We start from the raw sequence: 19682 nt of genomic DNA on the forward strand, positions 1-19682 counted from the left end.
ACAAATGTGCATCTACAAATAATTTAGCAGAAGTTTCTATTTAAGGTCATTGCAGTGCAACAGGACAGCAAACATTACCACACTGTTCCTGAATTACTGGGCCATTACTGGTTATATTTGGAGCCTGATGGGGTCTAACATACACACACATACACACTCTCTCTCTCTCTGACACACACACACACACAAACACACAAACACACACACACACACACACACACACACACACACACACACACACACACACACACACACACACACACACACACACACACACACACACACACACACACACACAGAAATATGTAAGAATGAATGCCTAATCTGTCCCTCAAATTACAGCATGTGACATGTTAAGTGGTCCATGCGCGCACACACACACTGAATGCTTCAGTGCTAGAGAGAGCTGCGGCTGAAGTGTGTGTGCGTGCGTGTGTGTGTGTGTATGCAGGTGTGTGTCTGTGTGTGTGTGTGTGTGTGTGTGTGTGTGTGTGTGTGTGTGCGTGTGTGTGTGTGTGTATGCGTGTATGTATGTGTGTGTGTGTGTGTGTGTGTGTGTGTGTGTGTGTGTATGTATGCGTGTGTGAGAGAGCGAGAGCGAGACCGATACCAGTAGTGTGGCCTTGTGTGCCTCACGGCTTTTGTGACGTGTTGTCACTGAGTCAGTCAAGACACGGCATCACAACAAAGTTTTATTCAGAAAAATTTCTATATATTTGTCTAACCAAGAGTTCTTACAGAATCCTCTTTTACAGAGATGCACCACACCAATTCAGCCTGGAAACTTCTGGAAAGCAATGAGTCATAGTGTTCAGACACACACACACACACACACACACACACACACACACACTGGTCAGGCAGACACTCCTGCTAACGTGTGGATGTCTATGGGCCTCAGTGTGCTGTGTGCTCTCACATCAAATACAGCTTCTCAGGAGAACCAGTTTCATTGCTATTATATTATTTATAGAGATTTATTATTATTTTCATCCCTACATGGAGACAATTAGTGGAAGTATTTGGCAGATGCTTTTGTCCAAAGTGAACTGCAACTCATTACAGTTAAACAGTTCATTGAAATAGATGTATTTCACTAAATCAAATTCATTGATTTGACTGAGAAAAAAAGGAAAACAAACGTGATTAATGGCCAGTTTTTTGCTCGCCTGATTTTGCCTGTGCCTGCGGTTTGGCTGGGATTATAGTCTGACCAATCTCAATCTGCCAGATTTCTGACTAGACAATCCCTCTCAGAGTAATTTCAGTGATGCTTGTTCATGAAACCCCAACATCCCAAACCCCACCCCTCCTCACGTGCACACACACACACACACACACACACACACACACACACACACACACAGTCTTGACAATCCTCCAACACCATAACCACAATGAATCTCTATGGAAGTAGATCCAGACCATACAGAACACAAGGAAATATGGAGACTGGAAATACAAGGCCAGTTTTCCTCCCCCACATCTCACATGTCAGGGATGCTTCCTTTACATTCCCCTATCCCTAATGATCTTCCGTCTCTAGAACATTCCTTCCACCTCTTGGCTCAACTGGTAAAGTGAAGTGTCATCACCATCACAGTCAAGGATTAGATTTCAAGTTACAAACCAGGAAGAATAGAATACTGTAGAACACGTATACCTTCGATATACTGTGAGTCCTTTTAGATAGAAACATTCCTAAAGACTGGCGTGTGTGTGTGTGTGTGTGTGTGTGTGTGTGTGTGTGTGCGCGCGCGTGTGTGTGTGTGTTTGATATAGGGAGGCTCACCAGTGGTAGAACTTGAAACGAGGCCTCCAATTGGGTGTCCGCAGCAGAGTCTGCAGGGCACAGGCCAGATTCACAAACAGGTAGCACATCAAGAAGAACCTGAGCGAGAGAAAATAGAGCGAGAGTGAGCGAGGGACAGAGAAAGAGGGAGGCAGAGAGAGAGAGAGACAGAGAGACAGAAAGAAAGTGAGATGGAGAGAAAGTGAGGAGGAAGAGATGGAGACAGAAACAGAGAGAGAGAAACAGATAGAGAGAGAGAGAGAGAGAGAGAGATCGAGAGAGATAGAGAGAGACACAGACAGAGAGAGAGAGAGAGAGAGAGAGAAAGAAAGAAAGTGAGATGGAGAGAAAGTGAGGAGGAAGAGATGGAGTCAGACACAGAGAGAGAGAGAGACACAGAGATAGAGAGAGAGAGAGACAGATAGAAAGAAAGTGAGATGGAGAGAGAGTGAGGAGGAAGAGATGGAGTCAGACACAGAGAGAGAGAGAGACACAGAGATAGAGAGAGAGAGAGACAGATAGAAAGAAAGTGAGATGGAGAGAGAGTGAGGAGGAAGAGATGGAGTCAGACACAGACAGAGAGAGAGAGACACAGAGACAGAGAGAGAGAGAGAGAGAGGTCAGCTCATTCTTAACCAGCCCATCTGTCAGTGTATTTAGCACAGAGGAGACGAGCACAGAACACAACAGCACAGACAGGGAGGGACATTAATGTGAGAGGACAACAGCACAGACAGGGAGGGACATTAATGTGAGAGGACAACAGCACAGACAGGGAGGGACATTAATGTGAGAGGACAACAGCACAAACAGGGAGGGACGTTAGTGTGAGAGGACAACAGCACAGACAGGGAGGGACGTGAGTGTGAGAGGACAACAGCACAGACAGGATGAGCACAGACAGCATTGAGACTGAAGAGGGACAGGCGTGACGAGGCTACAAGAGGAGTGTGTATCTAACCCACACAGAGGAGGAAGTCAGCTGAATAGAGGCCGATAGGAGCAGGGTGAGGGGGAGATAAGCTGAAAGGGAAGAGCAGGAGACTAGACTATCATAGAGTATCAGAACAGAAAGAGGGGATGATATGGACGATCCACACAAAGGAAATGTGTTTGTTTGTGTGTGCATGTGCGCGTGTGTGTCCGTGTGCGTTTGCATGTGTGTGTGTGTGTGGAGTGCGTGTGTGTGTGTGTGTGTGGAGTGTGTGTGTGTGTGTGTGCAACAACAGGATAAAACACAGATCAGTCAGTGGGGAAGGAGAACAGGAAGGATGGATGGAATGAGGATGATGGCACATGCTGTACACAAACAAAATTAACTTCTGGTGTGTGTGTGTGTGTGTGTTTGTGTGTGTGTTTGTGTGTGTGTAAACAGGAGAAAGAAGACAGAGAGACAGTGGCTGAGAAGGAGAGGAGAGGGAGAGGGTCTTAGAATGAGGAGAGAGAGAGAGAGTAAGTGAGAAAGAGAGAGGGGTGGAAAACTACAAGATGTACAGAGAAAGGAAGAGAGAGGAAGAATGAGAGGAGAGGCGGAGGGCAAAACAGAAAGAGAAGACACGTGGACAAAGAGAGACAGAGAGTGAGAGAGAGAGAGGAGTGGTACACACATGGAGAGGATGGGGGCGACGGCGTCCAGTGAGGCGATGAGGATGCCAATCTCACAGATGAATGCTGTCATCAGCAGAGCCCAGGTGGGTTCACCATTGGCCTTCCCATGGCCAAACACCTGAGGAGAGAAAACAGCACAGGTTAGCACATGATTGTGTGTGTGTGTGTGTGTGTGTGTGTGTGTGTGTGTGTGTGTGTGTGTGTGCTCATGTCTGTGTATGTATATGAAGAAAAGTGTGTGCGAGAGAGAAAGAGGGAGAGAAAATGAGTGTGTATGTATGTATGTATGTATGTATGTATGTATGTATGTATGTATGTATGATGTGAGTGTATGCCTATGGGCATATGTGAATTTTGTGTGTGCTATTTTAACCTGTCCACACTTGAGGTCACAGGTACATGCCCTAGACACTAACAAGCGGGGTCTTGTGCTCACACCAAAGGTTATCTGTTGTCCTGTTACAACAAGCATATATAGCACTGTCTTTGAACTTAGTACATAATACATCACAAAAGAACCCTTTGGGCAAACACAAAGCACAAAAGAACCATTTAGGTAAACATAAAACGGCAAACATGAAGCAGCCAGATCAATGCATCTCCAAACACACATGATCCCACTTAATGTGTTAAAAAAAAATACTTAGAACCTAGAACTGATGAAGTATTGTAAGAGTGGAATAATTCTCACTGTAAGTGCTTAGAACTGCTTAACACTGATGAAGTATTCTAAGAGCGGAAAAATGCCCACTGTAAGTGCTTAGAACTGCTTAACACTGATGAAGTATTCTAAGAGTGGAATAATTCTCACTGTAAGTGCTTATAACGGCTTTTATAAAACAATTGGGTTCTATTGAATTATTTAGCTGTTTCTGATTGGACGAGAGACGTTCCATGAGTTGAAATATCCCAGGACATCCCAACTCGGACTTTTCACAGCTAATAATAAATCACTCCGTGATGAAACATTCTATAGCACGTTGATACAATTAAGCGATAACCGTTAATTCAAAGTTCTTATAATTCCAAAAGACGTTGACAATGGAACTATTTTTTTGTTGCGGAGAAACAATGGCGAAATAAGGCCTCCGGCCTTGTGGCTACGGCCGAACACCACCCGTGGGAATATCCCTTACCTACCCCACTCGCACTCGTACTATATTGCTTAAATAACTGATGAAGTGTTCTAAGAGTGGAATAATGCCCACTGTAAGTGCTTAGAACTGCTTAGAACTGCTTAGAACTGATGAAGTATTCTAAGAGTGGAATATTGCCCACTGTAAGTGAGAGAGCAGCATAAGCATAAAAGCTTTCAGCGTTACTGGTCATACACACAAATTAAACCCCCAAGGCTCACTAACATAGCTAGGCCTTGATCTTACACACTGAAATGACACTGTGCAAATGGCAGAGTTATGAAACGCATGAGAACTTCTCACTTTTCAGAGCAGGAATTGCGTGAGTGACTGGATTTTTCCTATTCACTTCACAGTTTCAACTCTGGTCATGTCTATCGCATATAACACCGGTCATGCCCACAGGAAGTGACAGAATAACAGAGAGTGGGATCTGACCTCCAGGAAGGGCACTATGCCATCACGCGCAATGGCCTGCAGCAGCCTGGGGGCGCCAGTGAGACTCTGAAGCCCCGCTCCACAACAGGAGAAGAAGGAGCCAATCACAATCACCCATGGTGACGGCCAGGAAAGCGTGCCAATCACAAGGTTTCCTTTAACCGAATCACCAAACCTGCGACAAGATAAAACACACACAAACGTGACAGAACAGTTCAACTCAGTAAGACTATGATCATTAGATTAAGGGGACATAGCAAAATTGTTAGGTAAGTTTGTAAATCTGTGTGTGTGAGTCTGTGTGAATGACTGCTCATGTGTATGAATTTGCAGAAATCAGTGTGTCTGTGTGTGTGTAAGAAAGAGTGTGTGTGTGTGTGTGTGTGAGAGCGTGTGTGTGTGTGTGTCGTCGTGAGTGAGTGAGTGTGTGTGTGTGTGTGCGTGTGTGTGTGTGTGGATAAATGCATGTGTGTGTGTGTGTGTGTGTGTGTCTGTGTGTGTGTGTGTGTGTGTGTGTGTGTGTGTGGATAAATGCATGTGTGTGTGTGGATAAATGCATGTCTGTGTGCTTTCTGTGGTGGGAGACAACACACACACACACACACTTACTTGTCCCGCAGGACGGTGCCCTCGATGCAGGCTCCAAACAGCACCGTACAGGTCAGGTCTGCATGACGCCAATTAAGGAAATTAGCCTCCGGGGGGCAGAGCCAGAGGCAGCACAAACAGCAGCCCAGTTCACAACAACCGTGACTGTGACCATGACTAAGCCGCAGGCTAATTCACCCCCAATACATGATGGATAAAATGAAAAGGTAATAACAGTGCCATATTATCCAAATGAACAAATGAGGCCCTTTTCTTCATTTCTACAATATTCCCATTAAGATACAGATGGCATATGGCTCCTGTATCAATCGATGTAAGAATACACCTAAACTACAGTATTCCATGATCATCATGTTTATAGGATTCAAGTAAACAATATCCATGATAATGTGTTACAAAAATCTTAATTTCTAACTTTGATTCACTAATTTTAATTTTGTTTTGAAAAGTAACATGTTAAAGAGAAGCAAAAACATGATTGAGTGGTGAGCCTCATTTTACTAATGTGACTTTGAGGCTTGTTGCAGTGTGTGAAGGATACAGATGATGGTGGTGGTTACTATGGCGAGGATGGTTCCTACGGGAATAGACTTCTGGGCGTCCCTTAGGTCACCTGACCTGTTTGATCCTGCCATGATACCTGAGGAGACAGCAGGGAGACAAGATAACAAAGATCTCAGCTTATCCATCTCATCTACGAGAAAACAGAGGATGTCTGTACAAAGGGCTCAGGATTCACACAGAACTAATCACTTCAACATCTGCAGTAGCAGGGAAAGTAAACAGTTCTTCACTGATGTCTGACTCAATGCAAATACGACTGTTAGAAAACCCAGACAGGCCAATAATTCCCAAACAGGATACATTTTACTAATTTAGTTTGCAATTTCAATCATTCCACCAGTAGAAAAATAAACAATGTTTGAATCACTATGTTTAAATCATTATGTTTAAAACTAAACATAATCAATTACGATCTCATGTTTCCACTGTTTTCAGCTGGTTGGTGTGGATATGGGAACCTGGAAGTAGTGCATCACAAGCCAAAAGTGTGTGTGTTGGGGTTATGTGAAGGCGTTTGTGTGTGTGTGTGTGTGTGTGTGTGTGTGTGTTTGTGAGTGTGTGTGAATGTTTTGTATTTACTTAGGAGTATGTGATGGCGTACCCGTGACTGAGGGGAAGTAGATGCCGACCAGCAGGGTGAAGAAGGTGGCGATGTCGTTGACCACGTATGGCATATACATGTCCTGAGACGTGTTTGTGGCCGGTTTCGACGGGAAGTTTATCTTCTCCACAAGCATACCATCAGGGCCATAAGTTGACCACATGTTCTCTGTTGAAGAGAGAGAGAGAGAGAGCCAGAGGGAAAGAGAGAGAGAGAGAGAGAGAGAGAGAGAGAGAGTAGGAGAGAGAGAGGGGAGATGGAAGGAGAGGGAAACCGAAAGAGAGTGAGAGAAATGGAGAGTAGGGTTCAGTCATCACTCTTGTAGTCAGAATTAGGGTTAGGTTTACAATTAGTACAATACATTACAACACATGATTACTCACTCGAAGTATGCCACTGAATGTGTGCACTATCATGAAGATGGCATCCATGTTGTGGATTACTTGCCTTTCATGATTTGCCGTGAAATGTTTGTAATGTACACCTGTGTGCTTAGACCTGCCAGTTCATGTTTGCGTATTACAAGGGCTGCAGGATGCAAATACCCCACCCCCTCAACCCCAAGAGTCAAATCACTGCTGTCAGTCAAAAATGTACACAAAATGGCTTTTAACTTGTGCTTGAACCCTTTTTCGGACAATTCAGACTTGTTCCTTCGAGCAGTCCACGGCTTATAAATGCTCACCTCACACCCTATTTACTTTAATACATGTTTCCTTAAATTACATCAACTGACCAGTAGAGAGCCTTCATTCAGATTAGTTGACCTTTTGTTTGGCTAATGCTCCATCTCATGGTTGCTACCCAAGCCCAAAGCCTGCATTTTACATCAGAATGGGAACAGACATATATCTCTAAATTATTATGCACCACATTGCAGGGACAACCCACTTGGTTGTAATAACATTACATCTCCTTGTAATGGAAGACGACAGATGGCGTCTCAAAGTGGGACCGATCGGGCCCTGATGTGGAATGGACGTGCTGGATCCCTTCCAGATCCAGTTGTTCTTAGGCAGATGGGCGGACTGATCACAATAATAATTTTTCTTTTTTTAGCGGATGGGTTGACGCACCTAATATGAGCCCACTCATGAGCCCAGGGATGCCCTGCACTTGGGTGACTTCGTTGTCCCTGAAGTACTCATCGCACGAGGCGTTGAGTGAGGGCCCGTCGCAGAAGAGGCCCCAGAGGTCGGTGGTGACCGTCATGTTGTCTATCACCTCCGTCTTCATGCACTTGTCGAACCCGTGGTTCTGGAGAGAGCGGTTCCCCAGCCAACAAATCCTAAGAATGACGAGAGGAGAAACACACTCAAGTACTTAAAGGAGCAACACCAATGGGGTCTGAGTCAGGCACAGTTTGGAAAGTTTGTATTCACATTCCTATTTACTTTACCTATTTTATTATTAGTCATACAAATACAATGCCCAGTGGTGTTTTATTTATGGCAAAGTATTTTTAATAAACCCTAACAGACCGCTGGACGCAATTTATGTCCAAATTTGTTGGAAATTCACACCCCTTACTCTTGGTTGCATAGCTCACAAAGTATGCATGCATTGCCTCTTGTCAAACTAAATGGCCAGGACTAGCCATTGCTAATGATGCTACTTGCTAGTCACAAACTATTGTGAAATAATCCAGTTTTGTAAGTAATGTAAATTCACCCTTTCAGATGATGCTAGTTGCTACTCTGAACAATGTAGTATGAGTAATCTAGATTTTAAGCTATAAATTGCATACTATTTTACATATACAGAGATATCATGTCATATCATGACATCACCAGATTACATGTATAGACATTCTTGTCCATACATATCTGAAAAATATATCCTCCCTGACATTAATATCTTTTGAGATAGATGTAAAAATAGTCACATTAAATAGACACAAAGTGATTTTCCCTTAACATGAAAGTATAAAACGTATACAAGTAATATCATATCAAATGATGGAAGATGTGGATAGCCCTAACTGTCCTGAGAAAATCAACATATAGCATGTATGGCTACCCCTTGTATTGACCAAGATAAGTCAAGTTTAAAAGTTAAGGTAGTGAAATTATGCTGAAAATAGGCTAGGCGTGTCATACAGTCACGCAAGTACACATTATCTGGATGTTATTATAGTCAACATGTCTATTTCATTTCTATTCTATTTAGTTTCATGTATTAATTCATCTAGAAGATGCGTTTATCCAAGATACTGAAATCACAACCTAGTGTTGTTAGCACCTTGCTCCACCTGCTACAGTTGAAGGTGTGTGCATTCAACTCACGGAAAATCTGGGGGTTCAAAGATGGTCTTGATGACCCCCGCGTAGATGGAGAGGATGGAGAGCACTACGCACGCCAGGAAGACCAACGCCAGCTTGTTGACGTACTTCACGCCCACAAAGACCACCAAAGCCATGAGAGCCAGACAGCCGGTGCCATAGACTCTCATGTTATTCAACATGGCTGCCGCCTCAAACTCCTTCTCCGTTGCTTTGAAAATGGCCGCACTTGGCACTATATAAGTCTAGGGGAAAATAGAATAAGAGTATATAGATTCACTTTATCCCATCATGTAGTTTTCCTGAGTCTGGGAAGTATGGTTAGGAACATGTAAATAAATGATAAGTGCGCGTATCCAATTTTTTGGATATAATAACTGATTAAGTTAGAGTTAGGAATGAGACTTGTCCTTAAGTTAACCTGTACCAACTGATGGTCACAACAACAACAGACCAAAATTCTACATACAAACAAATGAACAACGAAAACAAAGTAAACAGTAATTAGGATCTTGCTGACTTACCAAGAGAATTTCAATGGTACCCAGAATGTACATTGCTCCTGCAAACGTGGTGCCTAGATAAAAGCAAAGGCCCACCGCACCGCCGAACTCTGGGCCCAGGGATCGAGAGATCATGTAGTATGAGCCTCCAGCTACAAATGAAGCAGTACATTAGTTCCACAGGGACCAGTACCAGGGGCAACACATTTGTGATACTCAATCATGTTAAATACCAGAAGCTAACCTTAGACAACCATCTTTGTGTCTGACAAGTACAATTTCTATGTACAAGAAGATTCAAAACAATCATGTTTGAGCTTCAAGCATTTCATTAAATACATGTTTGCAGTGTAAGCAATCAGAATTTAAAAGGCTACCAAGGGCCAAAGGCACAATGCTATAGTGGGTGAAGGCTTACTGTGTTCAACATGCTACTGACTATGTCAGGGAAAATTAATTCTTCGTCACTGGGCTGGTCATTGGTAAAGCAAGGATGTTATTACTAATATGCTAGACTAATCATAAGTCAAGCAGAATCACTCATGAATGCATTCAGTGCCTCTTCAGCGCTTTCATTTGAAAGAAGAAGAGATGATAAATCAAAGCAAGATAAATAAAAAAAATATGAATGAGATTAGCACCAACCTACCTGGGACAACACCATTTGTTGCAATGGCACTCATTGATATCGCTGTCAGCAATGTCTGTGTAGATCAATAAGGGATTAGTCAGACCCGGATGTCATGTATCTCCATATGTCAGTAAATCAAAGTACATCAGATATGTTGCATTAATCCACGTCAAAGCAATACAAGAACTAGACAAAAAAAAAGGCAGGGCAACTCATCAAGGGTAGGATTTAGCTTCTTTTCTGTGTTTCAAGAACATTAAACGTTTTTTCAGGGATGTCTGCATCTGGCGCTTACGTAACACACCCGTGTGTGCCTGTGTGACCTTGACTTGACACAGTCGGACTGACCGAAATAAATCCCCTCACGGATGCTTCCTGCTCCCCCACCCCCACCACCACCACCCCCCCAGCCTTCACTTGGAAAATCTGGCCAAAAGCCAATTAGCTGGTAATTTACCTTACACAGAAGATTAGTGTTCATAGGCAGACTGTTAGTACGAAGCCTCATCGTTAATATATGTTTAGACTGAGCCTGGCTCTCACGGAATTGGGCAAATTTTTTTTATGCTCATATTTGGTCTAACACAAATTACTGGACTAAAGCCAAGTGATTTCAACATATCAACAAAGATAAATACTGTTTCCTTCCCACTGTGCCTACTTGTATTGTAATTTATGTTTAAAATTGAAATACTTGAATGGACAAATTGGCGTTTCAATAAATTAAATTGTGCTGCAGAACGAAGTGACAAATGTGAAGTCTTAGCCTCCAAACTGTCAGCAAGAAATAGTAAGAGTAAATGGAACATATGAAGCTTCCTGATTGCAGTTTGGAAAAAGTAACTGACTCTAGGGGCCTAAAAGGATGGCCAGAAGAGAGCTTGTGACAGCGTGTGACAGCGTGTGACAGCGTGTGACAGCCTAGTCAGCCAGTACTCATCACAGTTCCCTATGTAGGCCACCCTAGCTCATTTCATTACGGCCATTACACAACACACAAGCACTCAGAGGAAATCTATGTCCCGTCATAGTCACCACCTCAGTTGTGACCTGATCAGCCACACACCAGACACAAGGTCCGGGGCCACATCTGTCGCTCGTCTTCTCTTCAGAACAGATTAACTTTTTTCCTTTCAATTTGTCTGTCTGTTCATTTATCACATGTATGAAATGTTCGCTAATCATGTTCCTTGTCCAATATCTATATTCAAAAAGGTCTTGTCTTGTTAGGGAACTGATTGGATTGAAATGACAGAATTAAAGTGAGATCAAATGAAATGAAGTGAAATAATTCCATCAGAGTGAGTGTAACTGAGTAGTCTGTGATTGTGTCTTAAAATAAGAGTGTGGGCCAGGCAGATCAACACTGGCGATTACACAGCAAGCTGCCATGTCCTGGCAAACACAGGAGTGCTGTCTAAGACGCAATCTGGGCTAAACTTGGAGCCATGGAACAGTGGCCACCAACAGATGAATTGACTCTTGCACCGACTGAATAAGTGCACCACACACACACACACACACACACACACACACACACACACACACACACACACACACACACACACACACACACACACACACACACACACACACACACACACACACACACACACACACACACACACACACACAGGCACACAGAAATATCCAAACACGCACACACACAAATAAACCAACCCATCATCTAACACAGAAAACACACATGAATGTAATGGGGCATTAAAAATTCACTGCCAAGTTGCCGAGTGGTTAATAGCTCGTATGGTGCCAGGTCAGTGAAAACCGTGAGTTAATCGCGCTAGGCACTCACACAGGAGCAACACATGGCCACGATGATGAAGGACTCCAGGATGCCCGCTGTGCCAACAATCCACGTCATTCTCAGGAAGAGGATGACGCCCAGGATGTTCTGCAGGCACGGCAGGTAGACGCCGATGAACGTGCCCATCTGAGGACTCTACAAGCAGGGGACAGGAGCAGAAACATGACAGGTTAGCACTATCTAAACACATGTAATGAAGATCCAGAAGAGTGTTTATATAGCCTTTAAAGTCAGTATCACTGTCTAACAAAACATACACATACATCCTAAACATGTACGAAGCATTATTATCATACATATATATTATTTAATATATATTACATATACACATCAATATACATTTAATGTATTACATATGATGCTACATATAAAACTGAAAGACAATAAAAATCCAAGTTATTGATAGCACGATTTTGAGGACTTTCAGTTTTTTCCTTATGACGAAAAATAATTTCAAACGCTAACGCAAATAAGAACACTGAGATGCCTTTCAGAGTGAGTGCCCTTCCAACAATAAGAAACCACAGGATGTGTGTCTGTTGTGATCGAGAGGTACATTATTTAATGCTGATGCCAGGCTAATTAATGACTGCTTTCCCTGTGTTCAATAACCCGTCTGCAGGATGCATCAAAAACAAATAATCTCCACCACTCCCCCTCACAGCTGTAGCAAACCGACTCTCCTCGAAAATAGTCTAGATAAATGCTCTTGAGGTATCGGTTAAGGAAAGTGGAGAGCGAGAGAGACTAAAGCCCGAATTATAGATCTGCGTCGGTGTCCGTCCGTTTTACGGATGGGCGGGGAAACAGATTCGGACGGATTCGGACGTACTGTTTTTGATTTATACTTCTTCGACGGCTGTGGGTGTTGAAAACAATTCACCGCCAGAGCAGTGGGTGGAGCAGCGGTTTTTTGGTCACAGACGAGCTACTACGCGACCTCTTTGAGTGATAGAATTCGTCGATTGTTTATCTCCCTCCTCCCAGCCGTCACGTAATCAAGAGCAACAGGTGTAGTCACATGGGTCTTTGAGACACACTACATTACAATGAATAGTCTGTCTAACGCTATATATTCACTTGAAAAGGCAAACTTATCTCCATCATGGTAGGTATTATTTGTGTGAAAAATAGTAGCAATCTATAACAAAATGATATGCTTATCTTACATACACTATAGAAACTATTAAAAACGATTCAATGAAATGAATACTATCTCATTTTCTTTGGTATTTTTTGTCATATTCAGATTTGTAATGATGATTGCTGGGTAATATGTATGCTGTTGTCCAATGTCAAGTCTCTATTTGATCATGTGACGAGACGATATGATAGTTTAGGCGCAACATCTGAACGTCAAGACCAACAAGCTGACTGGGCAAATAAATATCTGTGACAACGTGATTACAGGAGGCAAACTGGTATCAGGGAAGAAGTTAAAAATAAACTGTCATCTGGAGAGTTTAAAAGAATACAAAACGAGGGGGAATCTACTGTATGGAGATATTTCTGCTTAGTAGTCAACTCGGATTTATTAAACCTGGATGGTTGGGGGAGAGAGATGAACGTCAAAACCGACAAACCGGGCCAGAGGCAAAAGCACCTGCAAGCTGAAAACAATGGCTTTCAAACATAAGCGTGATAAGGCATTGAACATTCCATATTTAAATATCTTAATAAGTAGTCAAGTCAACGTGTCTGCCTCACGTGATGGAGAAGTTCGTTTTTGAGACTAAAATAAATCACATTTAGGATAATAGCCTTCTTGTGTGCGGGGATTTTTTTTATGTCCTAGCTGTGACAACGCGATTACAGGAGGCAAACTGGTATCAGGGAATAAGTTAAAAAATAAACTGTCATCTGGAGAGTTTAAAACGATACAAAACGAGGGGGAATCTACTGTATGGAGATATTTCTGCTTAGTAGTCAACTCGGATTTATTAAACCTGGATGGTTGGGGGAGAGAGATGAACGTCAAAACCGACAAACCGGGCCAGAGGCAAAAGCACCTGCAAGCTGAAAACAATGGCTTTCAAACATAAGCGTGATAAGGCATTGAACATTCCATATTTAAATATCTTAATAAGTAGTCAAGTCAACGTGTCTGCCTCACGTGATGGAGAAGTTCGTTTTTGAGACTAAAATAAATCACATTTAGGATAATAGCCTTCTTGTGTGCGGGGATTTTTTTTATGTCCTAGCTGTGACAACGCGATTACAGGAGGCAAACTGGTATCAGGGAATAAGTTAAAAAATAAACTGTCATCTGGAGAGTTTAAAACGATACAAAACGAGGGGGAATCTACTGTATGGAGATATTTCTGCTTAGTAGTCAAGGCATTGAACATTCCATATTTAAATATCTTAATAAGTAGTCAAGTAAACGTGTTTGCTTCACATGCTTCTCCCCTGTACAAAAGCGTCGGCTAAATGACTAAATGTAAATGGATTAGACCTCGATTGTTGGACTATGTAGATCGTTTTATAACGAACTTTGTGCACTTAAAGTTTAAAAAAAAAAGAAACTGTCATCTGGAGAGTTTAAAACGACACTCGAGGGGAAATTTACTGTAGGCCTATGGAGATATTTCTGTCGGATGGCATCATATTCTATGCGGATTCTAATGAGGCTGTTTGATATGTCCAATGTAAGAAGTGTGAAGCTTTAATGAAATATGATTGATGCCATCCTCTTTCTCCACAACATGGATTAAACATCGATGGTTGGACTATGTAGATACTTTTATAAGGAATGTGTCAAGAAAAAAGATAATCTTCAATGGTAAGACTTGTTTTATTCGCGCCTCTTCTGGTGTAGCATATAACGTGAGTTTTATTTAGGCATATCAGATGCATAGCGTGTGTAATGTGTAGGCCATTTCATTCCGTTCTTGCAATGTGAATAATTCATTTCAATATGCTTATATCCCTTTTGTGCGCGCTTGTGCGTTTAACGGGGCTTGTTTGTGTGAGCCAGTGCATTTATCATTCATCTGTTGATGCTCGAGTTTAATGAAGGCAGGCTATTCTTAAGAAACGTATGTAAATGTGTCAGTAGTATGAACAGTTGAGACATTGACTCATTGGGGTTCGGACTAAATATTTTACTTGCTGTCGGGCTGGGACAAGTCAGCGCGATAAGGCATTGAACATTCCATATTTAACTTGGCATAGTCGCCCCATAATGCCGTGCGGCGGGCACATACTTTTCTCGATGTGATGCAGCGCATAGACATATATACATGTCTATGATGCAGCGCCCAACGATGTTCTTTAACAATGTTCCTTACTGTTCTAATTGCATGTCGTTGTTCTGTGTTGGGACGGAGTTTATACAGGTGTGTGACTGTAGCACAGTCTGTTCGTGATAACTTGTAGCAGGGCATAAAGCCCGTGCCATTTTGACATTGTATTGTGTTTAGTGTTTAATTAAAAGCCATAACAAATATTCCACACTTCCGTGATTTGTTACAATATCTTAATAAGTAGTGAAGTCAACGTGGATTCTATGGATTAAATTCATTTATTGACACATCTTTTCAGGACGGCCACAGCGCTTTAAAACGACGTGTTTATAAGTTACATTATTCAAAGATGGTAGATAAAAGGCGAGATAATCGCCAGGTGTAATAAGCCTACTTTCTCATTATGTGTGTGTGTTAGGGTTTGTAATGCAATGGTGTTGGCTGCAAGTTAACTCCACTTCACGTTAAGGTTAGCTTTTGTATATGAGCATTCATTTCAACTGTTCCATCATCTGAAATATCACGGTGTCGAAAAACAAACCTTTGATCTAAACAGAATATTCAGTATGGAATGGGAATATTTCAGAGCAGGGCTATCTTTTATCGCGTTTGACAAATATGCTCCGATTGCTGTGATGTCTCCTGTGAGAATGGGATAGTATTCTCTCCTATGAATTCGCGGTCATTTGAGCGTCCTTATAAGTGTTTCAGAAATATCTTCAGACCTCTTCTGTTATGTTTGTTCATAATCAACTAGAAGAAGCTTGTGAGACGGTCTACAGGCTATTCATAAAAAACATACGTAAATGTGTCATTAGTATGAACAGTTGAGACATTGACTATGTCTGGTTGGATTCCGACAATATATTTGAATGGCTGTCTGGCTCGGGCACTACTCTGTCGGACGCAGGCCGGGCTCGGACAGAAATATTCGGCTGATCCACACTCTATAACAGAATAGGAACAGATAGGGAATGAAACAGGAAATGTGAGATTCCGGAAATGATGTCGTTAGGAAATGATTTCGTTAGCGGACCAATCACAGCCAAGGGGGTATCCGTCGCTATCCGTTCGTATCCGAAAAAGTTACAAAAATCGAGAGGTGCACGTCGGTGTCCGTCCAGCTCTCCGAAGGGCTCGGATGGGCTCGGATGGGCGTTCCACCACGGGGAAGGGTGTTGCCAAGGCGTGGCTATGTGTCCGGACGGACACCGACGCAGATCTATAATTCGGGCTTAAGTCCAAGGGTGCATTCACTGTAGGGAAGCATTAGAAGAGGCAGGCCGACAGGAGAGATAGTGGTGTCAGGATGAAATGAAGGTGAAATCTATCACCTAGCTGGCATAAACAAGTTGAATGTGTACCAAAGAGCTTCTACAATGCACATTAGTGGAGGAGAAAGTCCAGTCCAGCAAACAGAAGGTCAGACAGATCAGGGACTACGGGAATCTCCTTAACTACACTTCCCAACATGGTGGCAGCAGTTCCTGGAGGACAGGGTTTTGGGTAACACTTTAATTGGATAGTCCACCTGTTGAGACTTTACAGATGTTTCTTTTGTATTTCTTTTCTTCAAGTTCAGTCTTTCTAATTGTTCACTGAACATCACCTTAACCAGACTCAACCCCTAACCTTAAACATAAGTATGTAGTTAACAGAGTTTCAACAGATAGTTTGTTCTGAGCATTGGTAGATAATCTATAGGGCACCATCCAAATGACCATGACCATGCTGAATTAAGACCCTCTAACGGCCAGAGAAGCACCTGTTTGATTAGGTCCTGTTTTCCAAGTCTACATTTACGGAAGGTGTATTCTCGGTCTAACAGCTAAAACTAAGGGTCTGATATGATAATGGAGCGGTGTTGGGGCGGGGGGGGAGAGAGTTGCCCATCGCCCCTTATGATGCCCAAGAATCGGAGTAACCAGGCAGGGAAAGCCTTCCAGTCTTTCATCATAAAGAGTAAAGATCTCACTGAGCAACAGGCAGGAGCAGGGATTGTGGATTGTGCCGTATGACTTGGCAACATGAAGGAGTTTCACTGTCAGTGTTAAGAAACTGGATCCCTCAGGAGTGTTAAGCTTGTCTGACACAAAGAGCTGTGTTAAGTATACCTACAGCATGACAATCAAGCAATCAAACTAAAGTCGGGATATACCTACACAAAGAGAACTCTAAAACATTCTTATAAAGTCTATGGTTTTAAGGATTACAAGATGAAAACAACTCCCCACAAGCTTCCTCACTTGAACATTGAAGATGGGTCAATTATATTTAATAACAATAGGAATGATATCCATTTCCAAGGTCAATTACAAAGAGGAACAGAAGGAATGTGCTCTTTAGGGTTATCTGGCCCCTTGATGTTAGCCAGAGAACTCTGTGGATTGCTGAGAGCATGCTCACGTGTCGAGTGAGCCAACTTTAAAGCATGCAGAAAAATAAAATATTTGCGTAGATGTTCAAAGTGCAGAGAACATGGTCACCCTGGTCAGGGACCCTATTATGCAATGTATGGTTTGCAACAGGGTACAACATGAGAGAAATGCACATAGGTAGACAGTGATGTATGCTTAGTAGAACCATCACAGAACCTCTGTGAACTAATGCAACACAAACAGGCAGGATATTTGCATTAAAAATCACACAAGGCTTCATTTGGTACGTGGCTAGTGGTTTATGTCACCCTAGTGATGGGGAGATTTTGGACTCAGCGCTGTGCAGCCTTAGACAGGGCTGGTTTAAAGTAGACAGGGCTGGTTTAAAGTAGTCAGGGCTGGTATTGTTTGCTAATATATGAGGAGGCACTTCAAAGATGGCATGTGTTTTAAGCAAATGGTCAGACTAATAAAACTGTGAGCTTTAAAAAAGCAGGAATTAACAGCTCTGGCATGAACTTCACACGAGGACTACTTCATAAAAGTGACTGCCTTACGAGCCATAATGTTTAATTGGCTGCTAATGGTAACTATGGTAACTGGCCAGGAAACAGGCGAAGACTCCGGGCCAGTGTTGGGAGTGAGCTCCTCACCTTGACAGCCTTCTTCTTGGCTCCCTCGTCGTCATCGGCCTCCTCGTGTTCCCTGACCCCCTGGGTGAGGTTGGTGTAGTTTGCCAGCTTGCTGAGCAGTGAGGACACCATGGGGTTACTGTCCATCTCCTCCTGCAAAACAAAAACACAAGCCACACATTCACAACAGAGATAAAATCAACAATTTCTTAGAAAACACAAGTGTGTATGGGTGTGTACCCATGTCTTATGTGTGTGTGTGTGTGTGTGTGTGTGTGTGTGTGTGTGTGTGTGTGTGTGTGTGTGTGTGTGTGGGTGTGTGGGTGTGTGGGTGTGTGGGTGTGTGGGTGTCCAAAATCACTTTTCCACACCCAAACTCCTATTCGTTAAATCAAAACTTGGAGAGTATTTTGTGAAATTACAGGCCTTTTTTTACTAAAGGCTTTATATATATTTAGTAAAAAAGGATGACTATGTAATAGCAGCTTAGACAGTCCAACACAGGGGCCAAAATAGACCCAGCAGTATGCAAATTGCGTTAGTCGAGAGAAAAGAGAAAACTGGTAATTTGGAGGTCTGAGACTGTGGCCAAAAAACAAAATGGCAGGAAGAAAGGACCTCTCAGATGTTTCAAAGCCACAGTGTCAACCTGTAAGGCTTATTTTGTCCGACACGTTCATGACTGGGCACTAAGGCCCTTTCTGCCACTCTGCCACATGTGACAGTCTCTTAGGTCAGCGGGGGATGAGTGAAGTGGCAGCCAGCTACGTTTGGTGTGTTTACCTCGAAGAGGGCCATGTTTTTGCCATCGTACAGCGTGCCTTTGTCATTGTCTGTGTTGTTGATGAATGGGCTGCTCTCCTTTGGGTTGCCATCACCTAAAACGGGAACACAAGAAACACAAGGGATGAGAACTATGAGACATGGCTGTCTCTGACAAATGTGAAAAAACTTCATCCTCAGTCGGAGGAGAAATGGACATGGCATGACTTTTTTTTTTTACACATAAGAGGGAAATTTCAGAGGTCAAAATCCCGCTTTCGTTGCACTGGATCAATCCTCTTCGAATTGGGTCATAGTGAAAATCAATGTTTTCCGTTCACTTGTCCTCATCAGTGCAGTGAAAGGTTGCTAAACGTTGAACACTACAAACCCAGACCCTTCGTGACATGACATGAGATGTGATGAGATGGATAAAAAACATGAACAATGCGTGCTGAGGTTCACTTGGAATCTGCCCGAATAGTTTTACGCCATCTGCATTTCATTTAAGATCTGACTGGAGATCTGCAGTGATGGTTGTGTAAGTGGCCTTGTAAAATAAGTCAATAAAATAAGTCAGACAAAAATAAATCAATAAAATGTGATGGTTGTGTGTGTGAGAGAGAGAGAGAGTGTGGGTGTAGCAGTTTATGGTCAACATGGTCAAAACACGGTT

At 42.7% G+C, this 19682-nt stretch overlaps 1 protein-coding gene across 6 annotated transcripts in view; it reads right to left on the reverse strand.

Moving 5' to 3' along the window:
* slc12a7b (solute carrier family 12 member 7b) overlaps nucleotides 1-19682 on the reverse strand; it is a 67924-nt gene that overhangs the window by 17078 nt on the left and 31164 nt on the right. For all 6 annotated transcript variants that reach the window (XM_031584038.2, XM_031584041.2, XM_031584040.2 and 3 more), the window contains exons 2-14: nucleotides 19028-19122; nucleotides 18266-18397; nucleotides 11978-12124; nucleotides 10183-10237; nucleotides 9555-9685; nucleotides 9034-9275; nucleotides 7825-8036; nucleotides 6749-6916; nucleotides 6125-6223; nucleotides 5584-5641; nucleotides 4975-5149; nucleotides 3400-3518; nucleotides 1793-1891 (exon numbers count right to left, since the gene is read on the reverse strand). In XM_031584038.2, coding sequence (XP_031439898.1) covers nucleotides 1793-1891; nucleotides 3400-3518; nucleotides 4975-5149; nucleotides 5584-5641; nucleotides 6125-6223; nucleotides 6749-6916; nucleotides 7825-8036; nucleotides 9034-9275; nucleotides 9555-9685; nucleotides 10183-10237; nucleotides 11978-12124; nucleotides 18266-18397; nucleotides 19028-19122 — 1732 coding nt within the window. The remainder of the gene's footprint in view (nucleotides 1-1792; nucleotides 1892-3399; nucleotides 3519-4974; nucleotides 5150-5583; nucleotides 5642-6124; nucleotides 6224-6748; nucleotides 6917-7824; nucleotides 8037-9033; nucleotides 9276-9554; nucleotides 9686-10182; nucleotides 10238-11977; nucleotides 12125-18265; nucleotides 18398-19027; nucleotides 19123-19682) is intronic.

The sequence above is a fragment of the Clupea harengus genome, chromosome 17 (genome assembly GCF_900700415.2).
Source record: "Clupea harengus chromosome 17, Ch_v2.0.2, whole genome shotgun sequence".
NCBI classification, from domain to species: Eukaryota; Metazoa; Chordata; class Actinopteri; order Clupeiformes; family Clupeidae; genus Clupea; species Clupea harengus.